The sequence below is a fragment of the Bos taurus genome, chromosome X (assembly GCF_002263795.3).
Source record: "Bos taurus isolate L1 Dominette 01449 registration number 42190680 breed Hereford chromosome X, ARS-UCD2.0, whole genome shotgun sequence".
Lineage (NCBI taxonomy): Eukaryota > Metazoa > Chordata > Mammalia > Artiodactyla > Bovidae > Bos > Bos taurus.
Genome location: NC_037357.1, coordinates 96,318,002 through 96,345,773, shown reverse-complemented (window position 1 = coordinate 96,345,773; position 27,772 = coordinate 96,318,002). Strand labels below are relative to the sequence as shown.

Sequence of the window (27,772 nt, the reverse complement as noted above, 5' to 3'; positions counted from 1 at the left end):
ACATGCTTATATCTTTCCTTTTCTCCTCTGCGTTTCACTTCTCTTCTTTTCACAGCTATTTGTAAGGCCTCCCCAGACAGCCATTTTGCTTTTTTGCATTTCTTTTCCATATGGATGGTCTTGATCCCTGTCTCCTGTACAATGTCACAAACCTCCGTCCATAGTTCATCAGGCACTCTACCTATCAGATCTAGGCCCTTAAATCTATTTCTCACTTCCACTGTATAATCATAAGGGATTTGATTTAAGTCATACCAGAATGGTCTCATGGTTTTCCCTACTTTCTTCAATTTAAGTCTGAATTTGGCAATAAGGAGTTCATGATCTGAGCCACAGTCAGCTCCTGGTCTTGTTTTTGTTGACTGTATAGAGCTTCTCCATGTTTGGCTGCAAAGAATATAATCAATCTGATTTCAGTGTGACCATCTGGTGATGTCCATGTGTAGAGTCTTCTCTTGTGTTGTTGGAAGAGGGTGTTTGCTATGACCAGTGCATTTTCTTGGCAAAACTCTATTAGTCTTTGCCCTGCTTCATTCCGTATTCCAAGGCCAAATTTGCCTGTTACTCCAGGTGTTTCTTGACTTCCTACTTTTGCATTCCAGTCCCCTATAATGAAAAGGACATCTTTTTTGGGTGTTAGTTCTAAAAGGTCTTGGAGGTCTTCATAGAACCATTCAACTTCAACTTCTTCAGCGTTACTGGTTGGGGCATAGACTTGGATTACTGTGATATTGAATTGTTTGCCTTGGAAATGAATAGAGATCATTCTGTCGTTTTTGAGATTGCATCCAAGTACTGCATTTCGAACTCTTTTGTTGACCGTGATGGCTACTCCATTTCTTCTGAGGGATTCCTGCCCGCAGTAGTAGATATAATGGTCATCTGAGTTAAATTCATCCATTCCAGTCCATTTTAGTTCGCTGATTCCTAGAATGTTGACGTTTACTGTTGCCATCTCCTGTTTAACCACTTCCAATTTGCCTTGATTCATGGACCTAACATTCCAGGTCTTATGCAATATTGCTCTTTAGAGCATCGGACCTTGCTTCTATTGGACCTAGCTCATGGTAGCTCTCAGCAATCCTTGGAATTCCTTGGCTTGCAGGTACATTACTCCAGCCTCTGTATCTATCATTCCACGGTCTTCTTTGTGTCTTTTTGTTATTGTACAAATTTCTCAATATTCATAAACACATCAGTCATTGGATTAGGGCCCACTTTAATCCAGTATGATTCCATTTTAACTTGACTACATCTACAAACACCCTATTCTTAAATAAGGTCACATTCACAGGTACTAAGCGTTAGGACTTGAAGTATTTGTGAAACACTATTCTATGCAATTCAGGAGGACACAGCCTTTTGGAAAGTGAGCTTAGAGGGATACCAGAACTAAGCAGCTTTAAGCTTAGAGGACAGGGGTAGGGGCCTCCAAATCAGTCAGAGGATAAGAAAAACAAGGTGAAAGGCAGCCAATTGTACTTTTACTAAGGCACATTCTGAATTAAGGTTACACTATCCATAGACTATAATGTCTTAAAGGAAAATATACGGCTGCCGCTGGTGCTGGTGCTGCTGCTGCTGCTAAGTCGCATCAGTCATGTCCGACTCTGTGCAGCCCCATAGACGGCAGCCCACCAGGCTCCTCCATCCATGGGATTTCCCAGGCAAGAGTACTGGAGTGGGGTGCCCTTGTCTTCTCTGGAAAATAAACTGCTGCTGCTGCTAAATCGCTTCAGTCGTGTCCAACTCTGTGCGACCCCATAGATGGCAACCCACCAGGCTCCCCTGTCCCTGGGATTCTCCAGGCAAAAACACTGGAGTGGGTTGCCAAATTGGGGCTGCAACAGCATCAACTTCACAATTTGGTGCATTCAGAAACACCTTAATGTGGTACTCATTTTGGACTTTCTTCTTCCTTTTCAAGTGTCCTGGAAGGACTAGATAGCAGAACCCACAAGCGGTGGGGGGCGGGGGGGGCAGTCTTACTCACTCAGGGAGTGCCCTGCCCACCATATATATATATATATATATATATATATATATATATATATCAGTCAGTTCAGTCGCTCAGTCGTGTCCAACTCTTTGTGACCCCATGGACTGCAGCACACCAGGCATCCCTGTCCATTACCAACTGCCAGAGTTGAGTCAAAGGCATGTCCATTGAGTTGGTGATGCCATCCAACTATCTCATCCTCTGTTGTCCTCTTCTCCTCCTGCCTTCAATCTTTCTCAACATCAGGGTCTTTTCCAATGAGGCAGTTCTTCTCATCAGGTGGCCAAAGTATTGGAGTTTCAGCTTCAACATCAGTCCTTTCAATGGATATTCATGACTGATTTCCTTTAGGATGGACTGGTTGGATCTCCTTGCAGTCCAAGAGACTCTCAAGATTCTTCTCCAACACCACAGTTCAAAAGCATCAATTCTTGACTTCTCAGCTTTCCTTATAGTCCAACTCTCACATCCATACATGACTACTGGAAAAACCATAGCTTTGACTAGATGGACCTTTGTCAGCAAAGTATGTCTCTTCTTTTCAATACGCAGTCTAGGTTGGTCAAAGCTCTTCTTCTAAGCAGCAAGCATCTTTCAATTTCATGGCTACAGTCACCATCTGCAGTGATTTTGGAGCCCAAGAAAATAAAGTCTGTCACTGTTTCCATTGTTTCTCCACTTATTTGCCAAGAAGTGATGGGACCGGATGCCATGTTTTTTGAATGTTGAGTTTTAAGCTAGCTTTTTCTCTCTCCTTTTTCACTTTCATCAAGAGGCTCTCAGTTCCTCTTCACTTTCTGCCATAAGGGTGGTATCATCTGTGTATCTGAGGTTATTGATATTTCTCCCGGCAATCTTGATTCCAGCTTGTGCTTCATCCAGCCCAGCATTTTTTGTGATGTATTCCGCATAAAAGTTAAATAAACAGGGTGACAATATACAGCTTTGACTTACTCCTTCCCCAATTTGGAACCAGTCTGTTGTTCCATGTCTGGTTTTAACAGTTGATTCTTGACCTGCATACAGATTTACCAGGAGGCAGGTAAGGTTCAGGGGTTAATAATCAGCCACCTGTTTCTCTGGCTAAGCCATGGGAAAAGAATAAAAGCAAAATATAGCAATACAGTATAATCTAAAGTACTGAGAGAAGGGAACCATAAGCAATGTTTCTTAATGGTTTGTAAAACTTCCAATAGCTGGCCTTCACTTATTTTTTTTACCCCCTCACCCTCATTTTTAAAAGCTGCTTTAAGAAGCATATATATGGCCGGTATCGTTCTGAGCTTTCTGAATTTTCCATGCTTATCCCCAGTTTCAATGCCTGAGAGAGTATTACTTAATGCAAAGGGGTATTTTCAAGACCTCATCCCACTGTTCTTCAGGACCCTGCACCGATATTTCAACTTTAGCTTTGCTCTCAGCTATCCTTCACTTTGGAGCCCTATGTTGGGCACCACTTGCTGTGGTCAGCACAGCAAGTAGGGATCAAAAGTGGTCAATGCACAGTTTGAGAAAAAGAAGCTAGAGACAGAATTAAAGCTTTAAAAAGATGGGACCGAGGGACTCAAGACCTCTTGGATCAAGAGCCCCGTTCCTTGGAGTCACATCACTTTTATTTAGTGTCTTGGTAAGCAGAACGTATCTGTTATGCTATGATGAAGTCAGCCTCCTGTATCCCCGGTCACGTCTCTTATTTTACTGATTAATTTGAACTATCTTTGTTATTTTCTTGTAGAAGTGGTATCACCCAGTTGGAGGTCATAGACCCACATATGCCTTGGGAAAACATCTTCGTGTGTGCACAAGCAGCATTCTGAAGTGGCACTGACCCAGCATTCCAAGGTCCACACTATATTTTTCCTTAGCTTTGCAGGGCTTGATGACCCCAACTAATAAACCTGATGTACTTTTGTTTAGATTATACTGTATTGCTATATTTTGCTTTTATTCTTTCCCCATGGTGTTTTTCTCATGGCTTAGCCAGAGCAACAGGCAGCTGAATAATAACCCCTGCATTTCCAGTTTTAACTGTTGCTTCTTGACCTGCATACAGATTTCTCAGGAGGCAAGTGAAGGAAGTCTGGTATTCCAATCTTTTGAAGAATTTTTCATAGTTTGTTGTGCTCTACACAGTCAAAGGCTTTGGCATAATCAATGAAGCAGAAGTAGATGTTTTTCTGGAATTCTCTTGCTTTTTCTATGCTCCAACATATGTCAGCAATTTGATCTCTGGTTCCTCTATCTTTTCTAAACACAGCTCAAACATCTGGAAACTCATGGTTCACGTACTGTTCAAGTCTGGCTTGGAGAATTTTGAGCATTACTTTGCTAGTATGTGAGATATATGTGTGTGTGTGTACACACACAAATATATATGGCTAACCTAAGAACTTCCTTAGTTTAAAACAAACAAATAAAAAAATAAACCAGCTTTACCATAATGGGTCTTACAGATGCAAATAAAACATTAGGATAGTTAATTAGGTTGATTAACAAGGAAATAAGATAAAACTGAGGTGAAACTCTAGAGACTTCTTCCCAACAAGGTGGAAATACTAAAAAGACTCACCTGCCCACCTCCTAGAGTAATGCAAATAAAAGCAAAAATAAACAAATGGGGCCTAATTAAACACTTTTGCATAATGAAGGAAACTATAAGCAAGGTGAAAAGACAGCCTTCAGAATGGGAGAAAACAATAGCAAACAAAGCAACTGACAAAGAATTAATCTCAAAAATATACAAGCAACTCCTGCAGCTCAATTCCAGAAAAATAAACGACCCAATCAAAAAATAGGCCAAAGAACTAAGTAGACACACAGATGGCTAACAAACACATGAAAAGATGCTCAACGTCACTCATTATCAGAGAAATGCAAGTCAAAACCACAATGAGGTACCATTTCATGCCAGTCAGAATGGCTGCAATCCAAAAGTCTACAAGCAATAAATGCTGGAGAGGGTGTGGAGAAAAGGGAACCCTCTTACACTGTTAGTGGGAACACTATGGAGAACAGTGTGGAGATTCTTCAAAAAACTGGGGATAGAACTGCCATATGACAGAGCAATCCCACTGCTAGGCATACACACTGAGGAAACCAGAATTGAAAGAGACACATGTACCCCAATGTTCATCGTAGCACTGTTTTTAATAGCCAGGACGTGGAAGCAACCTAGATGTCCATCAGCAGACGAATGGATAAGAAAGCTGTGGTACATATACACAATGGAATATTACTCAGCCATTAAAAAGAATACATTTGAATCAGTTCTTATGAGGTGGATGAAGCTGGAGCCTATTATACAGAATGAAGTAAGCCAGAAAGAAAAACACCAATACAGTATACTAATGCATATTTATAGAATTTAGAAAGATGGTAACAATAACCCTATATGCAAGACAGCAAAAGAGACACAGATGTATAGAACAGTCGTTTGGATTCTGTGGGAGAGGGTGAGGGTGGGATGATTTGGGAGAATGTCATTGAAATATGTATATTATCATATGTGAAATGAATTGCCAGTCCAGGTTCAATGCATGATACAGGGTGCTCGGGGCTGGTGCACTGGGATGACCCAGAGGGATGTGTTAGGGAGGGAGGTGGGAGAGGGCTTCAGGATGGGGAACACATGTACACCCATGGTGGATTCATGTCAATGTATGGCAAAACCACTACAATATTGTAAAGCAATTAGCCTCCAATTAAAATAAATTAAAAAAAAAACAAAAAGCAAATATTAAAAGCATCATAGATCAGTATGAAACAATACTTATTTTTCAGCAGAAGTGACAATATAATATTTTAATGCAGATACAGATCATTTAGAAGGCAAGGAAACTCACAATCTGTTATCAAAAGTAGTTCAACAGTCCAAGAAAAGTTTGTTCTCTTAGCAAAGAGAGAAAACCAAACTCTAGGCCTACACCTGCCTACCTTCTGTAACAAAATCCACTTTCTTAATTAAACATAATCTAATCCCAGCCTGACTTTGTACAAAACTCTTTTCTCAGGGCTTCCTTTTTACAAACCTCTCATAATTTTTTGTATCTATACTTATTTGTCTCATATTTTCATTCCATACAGAAATAACCAGTGTTAGGGGAAAAATCACTTTCTTCCTCTAAACAAAATGCATTTCCATTCCTCATACCATCTTTTCCTGAAAATACACATCCTACTCTCCTTGAATACTGAAATAGTTTTCTTACTATCCCTGTAGCTTTAATTGCACATATTACAATTCTAAACTTGAGGGAGAGGGTGGGATGATTTGGGAGAATGGCATTGAAATACGTATAATATCATAAATGGAACGAGTCGCCAGTCCAGGTTCGATGCACGATACTGGATGCTTGGGGCTGGTGCACTGGGACGACCCAGAGGGATGGTATGGGGAGGGAGGAGGGAGAAGGGTTCAGGATGGGGAACACATGTATACCTGTCACGGATTCATTTCGATATTTGGCAATACCAATACAGTATTGTAAAGTTTAAAAATAAAATAACATTTAAAAAAAGTATAAATAAATAAAAGTCTTAATCTTTAATGAAAACTGATGAGCAAGTGTTTGTATGTTCTGTCATACCAGTTGACAAACCACAAATTTGATAATAGGCATTTTGCTTCCAGCTTCAATATTTTGTTTCTCATAAACCATGGCTCAAGTTCCTTATCTATCATATGAAAATAATAATAATGATAATTAGTTCTGCAATCAATTTATATATGGAAAAGCACTCTACAAAGTCCGTTTCAAATCTAAAGAATGCTTATCTTTCTTTTCCTTTTTCCTTCAATTTGTACTCTACTAATCCTCACTAAAGTGTTAGCTAATGCCAGACTTGAGGTACAGTCTCTTTTTGTTATATGTTGAAGAATGGAATATTTCCTGCCGTATCAGTAAACAAGGATGCCACAGTCATCAGCCATTGCAGCCCTCCAATGTGAGCTGGTGAGTACTAAGGTAACTCAGGAAGAAGAATATCTGTCATCTAGTAGCCATTAGACTACAATCACTCCCCTTGGTGAGTCATGAGAAACTCAGAATGTGCAAACAGGATACTGGCCCAGATAGCTCAGGTGCATATCAAAGGAATGATTTCAGTGAACCCAGACTCTTGCATCTTCCCATACACAGAAAAGTGCTAAATTGCTAAATTCCTTAACTTGGGTTATCTGGTTTTCCTTAACTAACAGTAACCTTTTGATGTTCAGACTACTTGCCTCTTTTTGAAAAACTTCTATATAGCCTGGCTCCTCTCCTCGCCTCCTCAGATTAGTTCTCCCAGAGATACTCGAAAAGCTGTCTCCCAGGTTTGAAGTCCTAAAAATTCCCACATATAACATAACATTTATAACATAACATAACATTTCCCAAATAAAACATAACTCTCAACTTCTTAGGTTGTGAATACTTTTTAAAGTAGCAATCTTGTTTTTAATAACTTATGCAAATAGCTAACATTTATTGCACCATGACTCTTAGCCAGACACTACTATAAGCAAGCACTCATTTCATCTTCCCAAAACCCCTATGAAGTAAGTATTATTATCATCTGTATTTTAAAGACATTCCATGACTCAGAGGGTAGTTGTGTGATGAAATGAGTCCATATGTGTAAGTGCCTGAGTGCATAATAAGCACTTCGTAAATGTTAGCTATAATTAATATCAATTCCCTGGTTTTCCTAATACAAAGAGTGAGGCACAGAGAAGTTTCAATTCCCTTGATAAACTCCAAATTAAGGACTCTGAAGAAAGCCCATCCCTACATTCTGATATTATTCCCTTGAAGGTAAACCCCATCATTGTGGGGCAAGCCGAGCAGTTTCCTTAGGAAACACAAAAAGACCTAAGCCATTCTGCAAGCAGGGTTTTTCACCTTTATTAGCATGTAATGATCCACTGTAATCACATGGTCTTTGCTACTTAACAATGCACTGCTTTCATATTCATTATGTCAATTTAGCCTCACAGTGGACCTGCAAGGTGTCTTTGGGAAGGATGAAGATTTGGTAGATGCTAAAACCCAAAGGGAGAGGGGGGTCTGTCAGGAGAAATTTGTGGCTGATCCTAGACTAGAACTCTCATATCCCACTTGCCTCACCGTTTCTGTGTATCAGGGGAAATCCTGTCCCTGTTGCACTCAGTGTCCCCATCATCTGTAAAACAGAGTGACTGGATCAGACGGTCAACAGGACCCCTGTCCTACACCAATGTTTCCTGGCATGCAGCTTTTCCAATACACTTTGCTTATTCCCTGGACCTCAACGTCTGTCTAGGCTGCTGTTTACTACTCCAAGGAAAGATAGGCAGCATATCTGAGCAACCAGCAGAGGGCACAGGAAGCCTGCCAAAGAGATCTAATCCAAAACAACCCACTGCACAGTAAGAGGTCTCCCACTGGACTCAGAGAAATAGCTGAGAGGAAAAACTAGAGAATGGCAAAGAGGAAAGATACTCAGGAATTATCTGGTACAAATTCTCTGGATCATATGGAGAAATTGAGACCCATAGAGGGGAAATATCTGTCTTAAGTTCACAAATTCAAGGATATAAATGGCACTAGAAAGAAGCCAGTTTCCTGACTTCAGACACTTTGTTCAGCAGCCTTCACCAGCTGCAGTACTGTTTTGAATTGTTTTCCTGGCTGGATATTGTTCACAATTATTAATAATTTACCAAAATTTAATAATTGCAACAGTTACCACTTTGTGGAAACCTGCAATGTGTCACAAAAGGTGATAGACTGGGTACTCTAGCTTATTTGATTCCCCATAACAAGTCCCCTTATATAGGATGTGTTTTATCCTGTTTCACAGATGAGAAGGAAAATCCCACTCAAGCCCTTGTGACTCCAAAGCCTGTGCTTTTAAAGAACCTACAAAGCATCTCTGTGTCCAGTCCACACAGCCACTTAGTGAGGTGCTTGCTCATCTATGACCCTTTTCCTAGTGACTGGTAACATCAGATATGCAGTCTCCAACTGCAATTATCAGCTAATGGAATCATTAAGTATGTTTGTTTGCTTGTTTGATTGTTGGTCTTAAAACCACTGCAATAAAATTTACTCCTAATAATATTATGCCAATCTTTATATTCTTAAAGCTTACCAAATATGATAAAAATAAAAATAAAATATTTATAAACATATTAATTCCCTTCCAGAAAAAGCAGGCTTATTGCTTTTGTCCTGCTGGGACCCAATTTCTCTCAAAGTATGATTTGAAAGATGACAGGACAGGTTGAGAGCTATCAGGCTAGACTACTCCCATCACCACCACCAAGAAGAATTTTAATTAGCTACCCTTAAAAAACACTTTGCCATAAAATTATCTGGATAAACTACAGAATATTTGCTTACAAAGACATTCTTAAGTCCCAAAGCCAGATAGTCCCTTCTCATACTTATCCAACATTCCTCCTACTACTTTTAGCACATTTCTTTTTGTCCATGCATGAGGGCATGGTGAGTACCTGCTTGTCATCACTCAAGTAAAATCCCTGGAACACTACAGACAACTAGACAAAAGCACCAGACTTGGAGTCAAAAGTGAAAATTTGAATCCAAATTCTGCTACAATCTATGACTCTGGATAAGTCATTAAACCCCTCTCAGCTTGCCTCTTCACTGGTAAAATGAGGATAATCACTCCATCCTCACAAGGTTACTTTAATTAAATGAAAACAATGTAATATGACTACACCCTGACAGATGTTGGATATAATGAATGCTGGAAGAAGGTTATTGGGCTGTTTTCTACTTACATTCTTCAGGCTGAACAACAGAGTGTTGTTGTCAGAAGACACCTAGAGATTTTCCAGACACCAAGAAAGCGCCTTCCCCTCCACAGGGAAACTGAGGTCCAACAAGATGAAAGGACTTGTCTCAAAGTCATATGGACAACTGAGAACAGAACTGAGACACAAATCCAGGTCTCCTGACACTCAGTCCCAGAGGATTTGCTGGACACTAGTCTCTGAATTCAGCTCCTGTTGGTGGGGAAGGATAGGGTGGCAAAGCCATGGAAATGCCCCACAGCTAAGGAAAATAGGAGACTATGGCTCTCTTGAGCATAATTAAATGACCCTGGTCATTCTGCTGGCATTCCCAGAGCTTCAGTTTTTGTTCAAGGTTGAATTGAGATGTAACTGCAGGCGTTCAGCCCAATGAAGGGACAAAAATTGCCCAGTATTTTTAGGATGAGTCAATTCCCAGGCAACTGACTGGTGGGAACATTCCTTCTGGGACATTCCTGATGGAAGGTAGGGTAATGGGAAAGGCATGAGAGTTTAACTGGCTTCCAGGGTTCTGAATGTTTCAAATGGTGATTTGGAAAGTCAGCTCCCACCTTACCTGAGTACCCAGGACTCCAGTACTGGACTTGCTGGCTTTTCTGTCTGCACCTGCTGTTCTCATATCCAAGTCAGAATCCTGGGGCTGTCCTCCTTGGATGGATGCCCCGGCCCCCTTGCAGGCCTCTGGTTTCTCCATCTCATTGGGCTTCTCTTCTAGCTTCTCCATGACAGCTTTGGTGGTTAACTTGGCACAGGTGCCTGGCTCAGGGGACTGTCCAGCACTGTCATCTTCCTTAAGGATGTTGACCACAGTCTCAATGTCTTCATCAAGTTCCTCTGAGGAGCTCTCCATGGTGAAGACATGGCCATAATGGCAACTGCACCCAGTCTGTGGAGTTGGGTCATCCTGGAGCTCAAAGACAGGTGAGGTGGAGGTTGAGACTAATGCAGCAGCAGTGCAGGGGTCTTCAAGGGCCTGGCCCAAAGTCTTCTTGCCCTCAATGCTCATTTCAAATGTGCATGAGGCTTGTGAGGCCTTTTGGTGACAGTGCTGGCACCTCTCAATGACATTGCCCCACACCATAACCTCAGGGGTCTGGCTGAGTGGGAAGGAGGCCTGGGAGGCAGCACCCTCTATGATGAGGGCTTCACTGCCACCACTGATGAAGTAGGTCTTGTCACGCCGGTGGCTCATCTGCAGCTCTTCCCGGGATAATGCACGCCACTTGCGGGCCATCTCGGCCACATTGCTGAAGAACTTGACAACACTACCAAAAGGCACAGCCTTGTCTCGACGCAGGTGCCTAAGGCTCTCCTCGTAGCCCCTTTCCACATTCCCTTCTAAGGTGGAGGCCTTAATGGCAGACTCAGGATCCTGGATTCTGGAGTCTCCAGCTGATCTACATGGGGCCTCGCAGTCTCCAGGGAATGTGTGTTTCAGGTAGCTCCTGGCCCACCTGCCCCTACCAGACTGCTCAGAGGACTCTTTTTCCCAGTGATCCTCCTCCACATGGATGCCAAAATCATCAAAGGCCAACACTTTCTGGTTCTTGGGCATCAGTCTTTGCACATCTGCAAGGAAGGGCTCCAGGCCCTCATTGTGTCCTGAGTAGGAATAACGAAAAGGCTTTGAGGCCTCCTGGGCCTTTCTCATGTGGTAAATATGTGACACCTCCTGGGGTTCCTGGACCTTGCTGCTCCTAAGAGTAGTATTCTTGGAGGCCCCAGTCGAAGGCTTCAACCTTTTGAATGCCTTCATTCGATCTTTTAATGTGACTTTGGGCTTCAACTCTGATGGTCTGGAACTGTCTCCCAGTAAAATCATGGACTGGGGTCTCTTCGCCTGACTGGAGGCCTCTTTTCTACGACTCATAAAATCCCAGATCTTGTTGACTTTGATTTTCTTCTTGTTCTGACCATTCTCTTCCCTGGAGCTCAAATCACCTTGGTCACACTGCTCAGACTTCTCCAGCCCTACCTCCCTGGCCAGGCCTTCTACCTCAGGGTGGCCTGGGAAGACCTGAACCAGGTAACCATTGGGCACCAGATCAGAGAGGAAGGTAGTCCGACAGCTGCTGAGAGTCTCCATGGTCACAGCAGGGGATGGGGCCACAAAGGCAGAGAGGGAGGGTTGGTGAGTTATTTCCAGCTGACAAGGAGAGAGAGATAAAGAGAGGGGGAGAGAGAGAGAGAGAGCTAGATTACGCAAAGCCACAAACAAGGTTCTTTGCAGATTTGTCACAATCAAATAAATGATTCATACTTTGTCACCACTGGACCACTAAATTTTTCGGACCTTTGCAAAGCAAAAGTGCATTCATTTGGACCCCACTAATTTAGGATTGGGGAAGATCACAGCTTATACTGTGTGCCAAAACATCCTTCAATTCTTATTTAAATGCAAATATACTGGAGAAGGACAAAACTTAACAGCTATTATTATCAGATCTTGATAATTGAGTAAGTACATTAAAAAGCCAAAAAATAAATTAAAAAAAAGCACAAGTTATCTCAAAAGTCTATCACTTTGATTCTTTCATTTTATAAAGAGGTTCTAGAGATCCAGAGAAGATACTTATCTTGTCTAAACTACAAAACCAAGGGAGCAGCAGGTAAGGATTCAGTCCATTCTTCCCTCTCTCTCATTTGCTCCTCCATGCTCCTGCTTTCACACAGAAAAACAGCAGGAAGTGAGTTCACCAGTCAAACACCCACTAAGCATTGACCCCTTAGCTAAGAGCTGGATACCACTAAGATTATAGACACATACAGCTTCTCATCTGAGATCATATTCTACTGGGAGAGACTTGTAGACATAAACAATTACAATACAGCCTGATAAGTGTTTTAACAGAGGTATCCACAAGGGCAGCAGAAACTTAGAGGGAAAGAGAAAGGGAACAGTAGAGGAGGTGCCTCTTCAAGGAAGCAAAAAGGAGATTAGAAGTCCCAAGAATGTTTCCGAGAACAGCTGGGACTAGAACTAGAAGCTCACCCATGATGAAATCTTTCTCCATTCAATGCTTTTTGCCCCTCTGCCCTGAACAGGCTGGAACAGAATTTGCTAAGAGAGAGGCAAGAAGGCAGGTTAATATTCAGAGGCTGAAAGGAAAGAAAGGAAAAAGAGGAGAAAGTGGGTGGAGCCCAGAGCTTAAAGACAGTTTCTGCCTTTTTGATGGTTGTCCCGGGTGTCAGGTTACTAGCTCATGGTCTCTTTGGTCCTCTTCCTCGGGTCTGGTCTGCAGAGTTAACTTCACTTGACCTGAAGTATGTCTTTAATCTGTATCTTTCCTATATTTATGAGCACAGCCTGTGCAGAATCTGTTTGACTCACAAAATGTTCATTTGACCAGTGAGATTATCTATTTTGGGAAAATGAGACCAAAAAGAGGAAGGGACTTGAAACAACTGACAAAGGATTAATTTCCAAAACTTACAAGCAGCTCATACAAGTCAATACTAGAAAAACAAACAACCCAATCAAAAAGTGGGAAAAAGGACCTAAACATACATTTCTCCAAAGAAGGCATACAGGTGGCTAACAAACACACGAGAAGATGCTCAACATGGCTCACTATTAGAGAAATGCAAATCAAAACTACAACGGGATATCACCTCACACCAGTAAGAATGGCCATCATCAAAAAAGTCTACAAACAATAAATGCTGGATAGGGTTTGGAGAAAAGGGAACCCTGTTGCACTGTTGGTGGGAATGCAAATTGATACAGCCGCTATGGAAAACAGTATGGATATTCCTTTAAAAACTAGGAACAAAACCACCATATGACCCAGAAATCCCACTGCTGGGCATATATTCTGAGGAAACCAAAATTGAAGACACATGCACTCCAATGTTCATTATAGCACTATTTACAATAGCTAGAACATGGAAGCAACCTAGATGTCCATTGACAGATGAATGGGTAAAGAAGCTGTGGTACATGTGTACAATGGAATATTACTCAGTCATAAAAAGGGACCCATTTGAGTCAGTTCTAATGAAGTGGATGAACTTAGAGACTATTATACAGAGTGAAGTAAGTCATAAAGAGAAAAACAAATATCATATACTAACACATATATATGGAATCTAGAAAGATGGTATTGATGAAAGTATTTGCAGGGAAGCAATGGAGACACAGACACAGAGAACAGACAAATGAACATGGAAGTGGGGAGGAAGGAAAAGGTAGATGTGTGGAGACAGTAACATGGACATTTACATTACCATATGTAAAATAGACAGTGAATGAGAATTTGCTGTATGACTCAGGGAACTCAAACTGGGGCTCTGTAACAACCTAGAGGGATAGGATGGGCAGGGGGATGGGAGGGAGCTTCAAGAGGGAGGGGACATAGGTGTACCTATGGCTGATTCATGTAGCTGTTTGGCAGAAATCAACACAATTCTGTAAAGCAATTATCCTTCAATGAATAAAATAAACAAATTCAAAATTTAAAAAAAAAAAAAAAAAGAGGAAGAGACTTGACCTAGGTCATATGCCAAGCCAGTGGCGGGCCAAGAATAGAAGCCTAGTCCTCCAGGCCAGGAAGTTTCTTTACCTCAGTCCCACATTTCTACCCTCATCCATGAATTCTGTTTCTCCAAGTAGGCTTTCTGTACAACTCAAGAAAATAACAATAGCTAACATTTATAAGTATGAGGCACTACATTAAAATGTAGTTATATTTTATTAAAATAAAAATATTTATTTTATAAATAAATAAATATTTATTTACATTATATTTTATAATGTTATTATAGGGGACTGGAAGGCAAAAGTAGGAAGTCAAGAAACACCTGGAGTAACAGGTAAATTTGGCCTTGGAATACAGAATGAAGCAGGGCAAAGACTAAGAGAGTTTTGCCAAGAAAATGCACTGGTCATAGCAAACATCCTCTTCCAACAACACAAGAGAAGACTCTACACATGGACACCACCAGATGGTCAACACTGAAACCAGATTGATTATATTCTTTGCAGCCAAAGATGGAGAAGCTCCATACAGTCAACAAAAACAAGATCAGGAGCTGACTGTGGCTCAGATCATGAACTCCGTATTGCCAGATTCAGACTTAAATTGAAGAAAGTAGGGAAAACCACTAGACCATTCAGGCATGACCTAAATCAAATCCCTTATGATTATACAGTGGAAGTGAGAAATAGATTTAAGGGCCTAGATATGATAGATAGAGTGCCTGATGAACTATGGACGGAGGTCTGTGACATTGTACAGGAGACAGGGATCAAGACCATCCCCATGGAAAAGAATGCAAAAAAGCAAAATGGCTGTCTGGGGAGGCCTTACAAATAGCTGTGAAAAGAGAAGCAAAAAGCAAAGGAGAAAAGGAAAGATATAAGCATCTGAATGCAGAGTTCCAAAGAATAGCAAGAAGAGATAAGAAAGCCTTCCTCAGTGATCAATGCAAAGAAATAGAGGAAATCAACAGAGTGGGAAAGACTAGAGATCTCTTCAAGAAAATTAGAGATACCAAGGGAACATTTCATGCAAAGATGGGCTTGATAAAGGACAGAAATGGTATGGACCTAACAGAAGCAGAAGATATTAAGAAGAGGTGGAAAGAATACACAGAAGAACTGTACAAAAAAGATCTTCACGACCCAGATAATCACGATGGTGTGATCACTCACCTAGAGCCAGAGATCCTGGAATGTGAAGTCAAGTGGGCCTTAGAAAGCATCACTATGAACAAAGCTAGTGGAAGTGATGGAATTACAGTTGCTGCTGCTGCTGCTGCTGCTAAGTCACTTCAGTCGTGTCTGACTCTCAGCTACCCCATGGACTGCAGCCCACCAGGCTCCTCCATCCATGGGATTTTCCTGGCAAGAGTACTGGAGTGGGGTGCCATTGCCTTCTGGAATTACAGTTGAGCTATTTCAAATCCTGAAAGATGATGCTGTGAAAGTGCTGCACTCAATATGCCAGCAAATTTGGAAAACTCAGCAGTGGCCACAGGACTGGAAAAGGTCAGTTTTCATTCCAATCCCAAAGAAAGGCAATGCCAAAGAATGCTCAAAGTACCGCACAATTGCACCCATCTCACACGCTAGTAAAGTAATGCTCCAAATTCTCCAAGCCAAGCTTCAGCAATACATGAACCATGAACTTCCAGATGTTCAAGCTGGTTTTAGAAAAGGCAGAGGAACCAGAGACCAAATTGCCAACATCTGCTGGATCATGGAAAAAGCAAGAGAGTTCCAGAAAAACATATATTTCTGCTTTATTGAGTATGCCAAAGCCTTTGACTGTGTGGATCACAATAAACTGTGGAAAACTGAAAGAGATGGGAATACCAGACCCCCTGACCTGCCTCTTGAGAAACCTGTATGCAGATCAGGAAGCAACAGTTAGAACTGGACATGGAACAACAGACTGATTCCAAATAGGAAAAGGAGTACGTCAAGGCTGTATATTGTCACCCCGTTTATTTAACTTGTATGCAGAGTACATCATGAGAAACGCTGGGCTGGAAGAAGCACAAGGTGGAATCAAGATTGCCGGGAGAAATATCAATAACCTCAGATATGCAGATGACACCACCCTTATGACAGAAAGTGAAGAGGAACTAAAAAGCCTCTTGATGAAAGTGAAAGTGGAGAGTGAAAAAGTTGGCTTAAAACTCAACATTCAGAAAACTAAGGTCATGACATCCAATCCGGTCACTTCATGGTAAATAGAAGAGTAACGATGGAAACAGTGAGAGGCTTTTTTTTTTTTTTTTGGGGGGGGGGTGCTCCAAAATCACCTCATATGGTAATTTCAGCTATGAATTTAAAAGATGCTTACTCCTTCGAAGGAAAGTATGACCAACCTAGATAGCATATTGAAAAGTAGAGACATTAATTTGCCAACAAAGATCTGTCTAGTCAAATCTATGGTTTTCCCAGTAGTCATGTATGAATGTGAGAGTTGGACCATAACAAAAGCTGAGTGTTGAAGAATTGATGCTTTTGAACTGTGGTGTTGGAGTAGACTCTTGAGAGTCCCTTGGATTGCAAGAAGATCAAGCCAATCAATCCTAAAGGAAATCAGTCCTGAATATTCATTGGAAAGCCTGATGCTGAAGCTGAAACTCCAATACTTTGGCCACCTGATGCAAAGAACTAGCTCATTGGAAAAGATCTTGGTGCTGGGAAAGATTGAAGGCAGGAGGAGAAGGTGACAACAGAGGCTGAGATCATCGGATGGCATCACCATCTCAATGGACATAAGTTTGAGCAAGCTCCAGGAATTAGTGGTGGACAGGGAAGCCTGGCATGCTAAAGTCCATGGGATTACAAAGAGCTGGACAAGCATGTGTGACTGAACTGAAATGAACTAACTAAAATTGAAGTTGAGAAACCCTGTAGAGGGAGCTCATGCCCTATTACTCATAATTGAATACCCCCAAACAGGAAAAGATGTACCTTTTATGTCCAATAGGAAAAAGTTTGCTATACTACTACAGTTTGCTATATACTATATACTACAAAAGGAAGGAAAATTTTCTTCTTGCCCAGCAATAAGCCCAGTCAATGAAAAATACCACAGCTCAGCTAATGAGAAATCTTCACCATCCTGAACTCTTACTTTCCTCCAATAAACCTTCGTTTAGAACAAGCCCTCCCAATTGCCTATTTGTTCTATAAAAGCAAGCTTTGTTTTTTGGATTTACTTATGGTCTACTATAAGTTGTATTTCCTTAGTTCCAATTTCTCTGGCTATTTCCAAATAAATTCATTTAACTGAAGAGATAACTGTATGTTTTATTTTTAAATTTGACAGTTATAATGTCAGAAGTGGGGATGGAAGGAAGCAACTTCTGTACTTGTGCAAGGTACCTGCACTGAGCTCTTGTGCTCATGACTTCCCTGATTTGTCACCCTCTTCTGGTTTGATGAGTCTCTCAGATCCTGGGCCCATTCTCTTTGCATTTTGAGTTCTCCAGTTTAATTCAGGACCATGAAATGCTTTATCCTTTGTGGTTCAAGGCTCTGTCCCTGCTGTCAATGCTTTATCATAGAGAAGTAATCAATTATTTCCCTTTTGGAAGTGTGCTAACACTTTGGTGCAGCTCCTCTTGGAATGGAATTGGCCTAGCTAGCAATTTTCCTTTGTTCTTGGAAAAATCCTGAGAAATAGAATCCCAGTCATCTAAATGCTCTAAGGGCAGCCTTCCTTCAGGGACATTTAAGAACTATGAGCCCTACATATACACATTTTTAAATAAATGGGCCAACATGAACAAAACTAATCTAGAACTGCAGTGGCCATTATAATGAACTTTCAATTTTCAAGCTTATTTTTCTCAGAACTAAATTATAAAGTCATAGTTCTAAGATAAGGTAATTTAATTTCACCTTTATTTTACTTGGTACCTGGAGTCTTCCAATTATATTCACAATTCTACAATCACTTCTTTGCAAAATACAATTTCTAAATTAATTGATATGAACAAACAATTGAAATAAGACAAAATGGCTTCTGAGGTTTACTTTTCCCCTCACCCATTTTCTTCATGTGGGTAGACATCTTGTGCACCTATCCTGCCCCCAGTGCCATCTTCTTCTCCTCCTTTTTGAAAACCTGCTCCTTTAAAATCAGGCACTCTGAAGATTTAAATACTAAAGACTTAATTACTGTTTCTAAGTTAACTGGGGCAAAAAAAAGATTAGAAGGAAAAACGTAAGTATCTATCAACCTAGATTTTTTTTATAACAGATAAATATATTCTAAAAGGCCCAAGAGAAAACCTGCTTTCTGTTTCTGTCTTTGTAAGTTACCCGTCCTGTTCAATGGGAAGAAACTTTGTTTTAAATAAGTATACCTTAGGGGTCACTTTTGAACAAGAGGATTTCAAACCTCTCAAGAGACAATGGAATGCATTCTTTGATTATTATGAAGGAGTTTCTGAAAGACAGATTTGCTCTAAAACAGCTTTAAGAAGACTCATACCTACAGCAAATAACCTGAACCTAGATCATCTGCCAGAAACACAACTTGGATCCATCCATTCTTTTGACTTTTGGGTTATTGCACCTGATACATAACTAAAATTTAAAATAAAACTATAAGATCTCTGTTTGCATCTGTATATATGCTCATGTGTGTCTAAACACATGTGTATATATGTGTGACTTTTTTTTTCTCTTCTAGCTCTGTATGGCATTGTTAAAATTAATTTGCAAAAGAGCTCTATTTAATTGGCATAAAACAAACAAGTACTCATATAAATTAAAGAAATATAAAAAAACTAAACCAAATGATTTTCAAGTTCACATAATCTAGGGTGCATGCATGTGTAGTCGCTTCAGTCATGTCCAACTCTTTGTGACTGCATGGACGGTAGCCCACCAGGCTCTTCTGTCCAAGGGGTTCTCCAGTTAGGAATACTGGAGTGGGTTGCCATGCCTTCCTCCAGGAGATCTTCCTGACTCAAGGATCGAACCTGCATCTTCTGCAACTCCTGCATTGCAGGCGGATTCTTTACCTACTGAGTCACCTGGGAAGCCCATGATCTAGGGTAAATTTTTAGTAAATAAAAGCCAGCTTAAAGTTGGTGGTTTAATTGAAACAGGTGTGTCTTTGGAGTTAGCACTGAAAACTTTCACTCTACCTGGGTTGATTGGTCAGATAAATTCATGTTATCTCTGTCACAAAATTTCTTAGGAAGTAAACAACTTGATATGATGAAATTACCATAAGCAATCTTAACATAGTGGTTGAAAACAAATAAATTAAATGTATATAAATGAGTTTAATGTTTCTAAGTGAACGTTTAAAATAGCTTCCCAAAGTCTTTTTGGTAACCTGAAACTTTACAGTTTTGCTAAGTTATATTAAACTATAGGACTATAGGTAGTCATCAAATATCTAGATCATTTCCAAATAAAATATTGAAACATTACTAAGAATATGTTCATCCACTTTTGTTTTCCTTTACAAAAGAACCAAAGATATTTGGGTCTCTTAGTAGACATTCCATATTGAAAAATGTGCAACAAGGAAAATACACTTTTAGGAATCATGAAATGTATTCATAAATTTGCCAGTAAAAGACCATTCACAATTGTTTAAGGCTACTAGAAATAATAAGGGGAAAGAAAGTAATTTTGTCCTAAAGTGAAGCTAATTGTTTTAGTATAGGAAAACATAAAAGACAGAACAAAAGTTGAATGGAAATGGAAATAGTAAGTTGCACAAGGGTGATGGAAAGGAATCTTTGAAACCTGAGTTTTATGTGTTTTCATACTGGTTAAGATTAAAATAAGTTTGTTTTTAAGTGACTTTAATGTCAAAAATACACTGTAAAATTGGGATTTGGTTTTTCTCTCTGTAAGGACAAGGTATTAGTCAAAACTATGGTTTTTCCAGTAGTCCTGTACAGATGTAAGAATTGGACTATAAAGAAGGCTGAGTGGCAAAGAACTGATACTTTCAAAATGTGGTGCTAGAGAAGGCTCTTGAGAGTCCCTTGGATATCAAGGAGATCAAACCAGTCAATTGTAAAGGAAATCAACCCTGAATATTCATTGGAAGGACTGATGGTGAAGCTGAAGCTCCAATAACTTGGCCACCTGATGCAAAGAGCCGACTCATTGGAAAATATCCTAATGCTGGGAAAGATTGAGGGGAGGACAAGGGGGTGAAAGAGAATGAGACAGGTGTATGGCATCATTGATTCGATGGACATGAGTTGGGGCAAACTCCTGGACATAGTGAAGAACAAAGAGCCTGGCATGCTGCAGTCCATGGGGTTACAAAGAGTCGAACACAATTGAGCAACTGAGCAACAACAAATTATTGGACTATTGATCTGCTCCTGATAAGAGCTTGTGAAAGTTTTTTCTTTTTCTTCAAGTAATCTTCTTAGAAAATAAAGATGTGTGTTTTATCAAAATTATTTCCTATGCTTTATGTTATCTTAATCAAGTCTTTGATTACTTAAGATTGAATCTTCTCACCTTTTAAAAAAGCTAAACATTGCTTCAGTTCAGTTCAGTTCAGTCACTCAGTCGTGTCCAACTCTTCGCGACCCCATGAATTCCAGCACACCTGGCCTCCCTGTCCATCATCAACTCCCGGAGTTCACTCAAACTCATGTCCATCGACTCAGTAATGCCATCCACCCATCTTATCCTCTGTCGTCCTTCTCCTCCTGCCCCCAACCCCTCCCAGCATCAGAGTCTTTTCCAATGAGTCAACTCTTCACATGAGGTGGCCAAAGTACTGGAGTTTCAGCTTTAGCATCAGTCCTTCCAAAGAACACCCAGGACTGATCTCCTTTAGAATGGACTGGTTGGATCTCCTTGCAGTCCAAGGGACTCTCAAGAGTCTTCTCCAACACCACAATTTAAAAGCATCAGTTCTTCGGTGCTCAGTGTTCTTCACAGTCCAACTCTCACATTCATACATGACCACTGGAAAAACCATAGCCTTGACTAGACAGACCTTTGTAGGCAAAGTAATGTCTCTGCTTTTGAATATGCTATCTAGGTTGGTCATAAGTTTCCTTCCAAGGAGTAAGTGTCTTTTAATTTCATGGCTGCAGTCACCATCTGCAGTGATTTTGGAGCCCCCAAAAATAAAGTCTGACACTGTTTCCACTGTTTCCCCATCTATTTCCCATGAAGTGATGGGACCAGATACCATGATCTTCGTTTTCTGAATGTTGAGCTTTAAGCCAACTTTTTCACTCTCCACTTTCACTTTCATCAAGAGGCTTTTTAGTTCCTCTTCACTTTCTGCCATAAGGATGGTGTCATCTGCATATCTGAGGTTATTGCTATTTCTCCCGGCAATCTTGATTCCAGCTTGTGCTTCTTCAAGTCCAGCGTTTCTCATGATGTACTCTGCATATAAGTTTAGTACAAGTGTTCTAATATGAAATGGTACTTAATACACATGTTCTATATATAATGTTACCAGCCATAATTTTAACAGGTATATCACAGAAATAAGCAGATGCCTTGTCAATTTCATTATAATGAACTTTCATCAAATCTTTTGTAATGAGCATTTTCAGGTCTTTTTGACACTTAGAGACAGTTATTGCTTCACTGTGATGCTTTTTCAAGTGTTTCACCATCAGAAAAATTCACAGAAAGGACTCTGGTTGTCAGGAAGCATTTAACAAGAGGCTTCCTGTGTGCTGTTTTGGATCTGTCAGGAATTCTCTGTTCCTTATTAATTCCTGAATATTCAGGAATTTAAGAGGAGAGGCAAGCCTCTCCTGGGGGCTGAGGAATCCAGGCATTTCCTTCATTAGTTTTTCTATATGGTGATAAGTACCCTCCTCCTTCTTGTGCACCATATGGTAAAAGTGATTGTTTACAACTCTCTCTCTTTAATATGGATCTCCTATTTTTGTAAGTCTGGCATTTTAACATTTATCTTTGCTGATAATAACTACAGTATATATGCCCAACCATGTTGATTAAAACACCTTTGCTCCATCAGAGCTCTGGTCCCCGTGTCTTGCTTTCTCTCTCTCTCCCTCTTTCTCTTTTTCAGGCTGATCCCCTGGAGCGCAGAGGCTCTCTGAGTTCACTTTCCTGTCCGGACTTCTAAGACCCTCTCGAGAAGGCGCTCTGCAACTTCACCCCATCGAAAGGGGGCCTAAGGCCTTCGTGAACAGAGCAAGCCCCGTGCAGGGGCTTTATTGGCTTTGTCAGCCTCTTTCTCTCTCCTTTACATTCTCATTGCTCGACTCCGGAACACCAGGTTCCGGTCCATTGAAGGACCTCAACGATTTTTGATGTCTTCAAGAACATAATACTAAACGAGGCAATAATTCATAAAATTCAAATAGAAAATCAATTGTTTTAATGTTTTGTTTCCAGGTATCAGATCAGATCAGTTGCTCAGTCATGTCCGACTATTTGCGACCCCATGAATCGCAGCACGCCAGGCCTCCCTGTCCATCACCAACTCCCGGAGTTCACCCAGACTCACGTCCATTGAGGCAGTGATGCCATCCAGCCATCTCATCCTCTGTCATCCCCTTCTCCTCCTGCCCCCAATCCCTCCCAGTATCAGAGTCTTTTCCAATGAGTCAACTCTTCGCATGAGGTGGCAAAAGTACTGGAGTTTCAGCTTTAGCATCATTCCTTCCAAAGAAATCCCAGGGCTGATCTCCTTCAGAATGGACTGGTTGGATCTCCTTGCAGTCCAAGGGACTCTCAAGAGTCTTCTCAAACACCACAGTTCAAAAGCATCAATTCTTTGGCACTCAGGCTTCTTCACAGTCCAACTCTCACATCCATACATGACCACAGGAAAAACCATAGCCTTGGCTAGACAGATCTTTGTTGGCAAAGTAATGTCTCTGCTTTTGAATATGCTGTTTAGGTTGGTCATAACTTTCCTTCCAAGGAGTAAGCGTCTTTTAATTTCATGGCTGCAGTCACCATCTGCAGTGATTTCTGAGCCCTGAAGGATCCCTTCTCTTCTACTTTAAGTTAAAGCAATTGGCAAATTGTATCTTTGCAACAAAGGTTGTAGCATTTATCATTTTTCTTCTTACTTGATCCTTAAAGGTTCTTAAACTCTTATTAAATATTCTTGTTTTTCATGCCAATGTGTAAGTTTAATAGGAGTATGTTCTCCATGTGACAGGATGTCTAATGCACCTGACTGCTTCTTCTTTTGATTCACAGCTAGTAAAATGGGAATATACTTCAATATTGTAAAGGCTTACTTGTTTTTATCGAAATTATCCATGCTTTAGTAAAGCAATCTTTTCATACCACGTTCCCAGGAAACGAAGACTCAACACCATTCTGCAATCTGGAAATTTTGTTTACTACAAAAAACACTTTCAAGAGGGCCTTCTCTAGCCTCACTGGAAAGATACCTATCAGGTACTATGACTGATTTTTGTGTCACCAAACTGAAAGGGACAGACTTTTGGATTCACATGTTACATCAAAAAAAAAAAAAAAACACCAAACTCCTGACTGGATATGCAAATCAGTTGGTGACCCGAAAGTACAGAATTCCAAGAACTCAAGGAGACAGCATTGGATGGAGACAAGTTTCTCAGGATGTCTGGGCCAGATTTATATATCTTTTTAACCTCTGCTTGTTTTTGTTTTCCTTTTTCTTTCTCTCTTTCATGGAAAGACAATGCCCACGATATTTTATACAGGACCCATTCCACATTTCTTAATCTATTATGAAAAGGAGAAACCACTCTAATTGTTGGATTTGTCACTAGGAATCTCAGTCTATTCAAGACAGTAATGTCCCTTTAGTTCACCTTATAAATAATTTTACTAACTTGTCCTGTGGGCCCATTTAATAAAGTTAGGGTACTAAGCTCACCTAACCTCAATCCTTGCTTTACTCTAATCCAATCCAGGTATGGGAAAATGAGATAAAAGAGTTTCTGTGGGACAATCAACATAAATGATGCCCTTTCTAAATTTGCTAACATACCTATATATTCAGACAGCTTATCAGTTTAATGATGCCAATGCTTCTATGCCAGTGAATGCATCTATAGATACCATCCCTTGTGTGGGAATATATGTTGAGAATCTGACTCTTGATCAGCAAAGTTGTCAGAGAAAAGTATTGATCACAAGGGAAAAATGAGAAAATAAAAAAAGATAACTTATACTAAAAATGAAGCTGGAGAGTCTTAAAGAAGGAGTTCTCATGCCCTTCCATTCATTGTCGATTTCCCCAAACAGGAAGAGACACACCTTGCATCTCTAACAGGAAGAGGCTGTTACGTTACTACCCCAGCAACAGGATGGAAGATTTTTTTCTTTGCCCAGAAACAGTCCCAGATGATTTAAAATGCTACAAATCAATCAATGAGAGGCCATCAATGCCATTAACTCTTATTTTCCTCCAATGAACTTTCATTTAGAACAGTACCATGTGATGTAGAATGAAAGTCACTCAATCCTGTCTGACTCTTTGCAACCCCATGGAATATACAGTCCATGGAATTCTCCAGGCCAGAATACTGGAGTGGGTACCTTTCATTTCTCCATGGGATCTTCCTAACTCACGGATCGAACCCAGTTCTCCCATATTGCAGGCGGATTCTTTACCAGCTGAGCTATAAGTGAAGCCCAAGAATACTGGCGTGGGTAGCTTATCCCTTCTCCAGCGGATCTTCCTGACCCAGGAATCAAACCGTGGTCTGCTGCATTGCAGACGGATTCTTTATCAACTGAGATATCAAGGAAGCCCACTTTCATTTAGAACAGTACCTTCAGTTCAGTTCAGTTCAGTAGCTCAGTCGTGTCCGACTCTTTGTGACCCCATGAATCACAGCATGCCAGGCCTCCCTGTCCATCACCAACCCACGGAGTTGACTCAGACTCACGTCCATCGAGTCAGTGATGCCATCGAGCCATCTCATCCTCTGTCGTCCCCTTCTCCTCCTGCCCCCAATCCCTCCCAGCATCAGAGTCTTTTCCAAAGAGTCAACTCTTCGCATGAGGTGACCAAAGTACTGGAGTTTCAGCTTTAGCGTCATTCCTTCCAAAGAAATCCCAGGGCTGACCTCCTTCAGAATAGACTAGTTGGATCTCCTTGCAGTCCAAGGGACTCTCAAGAGTCTTCTCAAACACCACAGTTCAAAAGCATCAATTCTTCGATGCTCAGCTTTCTTCACAGTCCAACTCTCACATCCATATGTGACCACAGGAAAAACCATAGCCTTGACTAGACAGACCTTTGTTGGCAAAGTAATGTCTCTGCTTTTGAATATGCTATTTAGGTTGGTCATAACTTTCTTTCCAAGGACTAAGCCTCTTTTAATTTCATGGCTACAGTCGCCATCTGCAGTGATTTTGGAGGCAAAAAAATAAAGTCTGACACTGTTTCCACTGTTTCACATCTATTTCCCATAAAGTGATGGGACCGGATGCCATGATCTTTGTTTTCTGAATGTTGAGTTTTAAGCCAACTTTTTCACTCTCCACTTTCACTTCCATCAAGAGGCTTTTTAGTTCCTCTTCACTCTCTGCCATAAGGGTGGTGTCATCTGCATATCTGAGGTTATTGATATTTCTCCCAGCAATCTTGATTCCACCTTGTGCTTCTTCCAGCCCGGCATTTCTCATGATGTACTCTGCATATAAGATAAATAAGCAGGGTGACAATATACAGCGTTGACTTACTCCTTTTCCTATTTGGAACCAGTCTGTTGTTCCATGTCCAGTTCTAAGTGTTGCTTCCTGACCTGCATATAGGTTTCTTAAGAGGCAGGTCAGGTGGTCTGGTATTCCCATCTCTTTCAGAATTTTCCAGTTTATTGTGATCCACACAGTCAAAGGCTTTGGCATACTCAATAAAGCAGAAATAGATGTTTTTCTGGAACTTTCTTGCTTTTTTGATGATCCAGAGGATGTGGGCAATTTGATTTCTGGTTCCTCGGCCTTTTCTAAAACCAGCTTGAACATCTGGAAGTTCACAGTTCATGTATTGCTGAAGCCTGGCTTGGAGAATTTGGAGCATTACTTTACTAGCGTGTGAGATGGGTGCAATTGTGTGGTACTTTGAGTATTCTTTGGCATTGCCTTTCTTTGGGATTGGAATGAAAACTGACCTTTTCCAGTCCTGTGGCCACTGCTGAGTTTTCCAAATTTGCTGGCATATTGAGTGAAGCACGTTCACAGCATCATCTTTCAGGATTTGAAAGAGCTCAACTGGAATTCCATCACCTCCATTAGCTTTGTTCATAGTGATGCTTTCTAAGGCCCACTTGACTTCACATTCCAGGATGTCTGGCTCTAGGTGAGTGATCACACGATCTTGATTTTCTTGTAAGTTAAGGAGCAGCAGCTGTGCTTTCCTGGTGCAGCCATGAAAAGATATCCCACGTCCAAGGTAAGAGAAACCCAAGTAACATGGTAGGTGTTGTAAGAGGGCATTGGAGGGCAGACACACTGAAACCATAATCACAGAAAACTAGTCAATCTAATCACACTAGGACCACAACCTTGTCTAACTCAATGAAACTAAGCCATGCCCATAGGGCCACCCAAGACGGGCGGGTCATGGTGGAGTGGTCTGACAGAACATGGTCCACTGGAGAAGGGAATGGCAAACCACTTCAGTATTCTTGCCTTGAGAACCCCATGAACTGTATGAAAAGGCAAAATGATAGGATACTGAAAGAGGAACTCCCCTGGTCAGTAGGGGCTCAATATGCTACTGGAGATCAGTGGAGAAATAACTCCAGAAAGAAGGAAGAGATGGAGCCAAAGCAAAAACAATACCCAGTTGTGGATGTGACTGTGATAGAAGCAAGGTCCAATGCTGTAAAGAGCAATATTGCATAGGAACCTGGAATGTCAGGTCCATGAATCAAGGCAAATTGGAAGTGGTCAAACAGGAGATGGCAACAGTGAACGTCAACATTCTAGGAATCAGTGAACTAAAATGGACTGGAATGGGTGAATTCAACTCAGATGACCATTATATCTACTACTGCGGGCAGGAATCCCTCAGAAGAAATGGAGTAGCCATCACAGTCAACAAAAGAGTTCGAAATGCAGTACTTGGATGCAATCTCAAAAACGACAGAATGATCTCTGTTCATTTTCAAGGCAAACCACTCAATATCACAGTAATCCAAGTCTATGCGCCAACCAGTAACGCTGAAGAAGCTGAAGTTGAACGGTTCTATGAAGACCTACAAGACTTTTTAGAACTAACACCTAAAAAAGATATCCTTTTCATTATAGGGGACTGGAATGCAAAAGTAGGAAGTCAAGAAACACCTGGAGTAACAGGCAAATTTGGCCTTGGAATACAGAATGAAGCAGGGCAAAGGCTAATAGATTTTGCCAAGAGAACGCACTGGTCATAGCAAACACCCTCTTCCAACAACACAAGAGAAGACTCTACACATGGACATCACCAGATGGTCAACACTGAAACCAGATTGATTATATTCTTTGCAGCCAAACATGGAGAAGCTCTATACAGTCAACAAAAACAAGA

At 40.8% G+C, this 27,772-nt stretch overlaps 1 protein-coding gene across 6 annotated transcripts in view; it reads right to left on the bottom strand.

The window, feature by feature from the left end:
- Positions 1–27,772, bottom strand: part of ARHGEF9 (Cdc42 guanine nucleotide exchange factor 9) — a 420,665-nt gene that overhangs the window by 331,382 nt on the left and 61,511 nt on the right. For 4 of the 6 annotated variants that reach the window (XM_015461719.3, XM_059883492.1, XM_059883491.1 and 1 more), the window contains exon 2: positions 10,357–11,946. The exons of 1 other annotated variant lie outside the window; for it this stretch is intronic. In XM_015461719.3, the coding sequence (XP_015317205.1) occupies positions 10,357–11,886 (1,530 nt within the window). In that variant the 5' untranslated portion in view covers positions 11,887–11,946. Of the gene's footprint in view, positions 1–10,356; positions 12,463–27,772 lie in introns of all 6 variants that reach the window. One more of the 6 variants, XM_024988153.2, reaches the window with a different exon arrangement.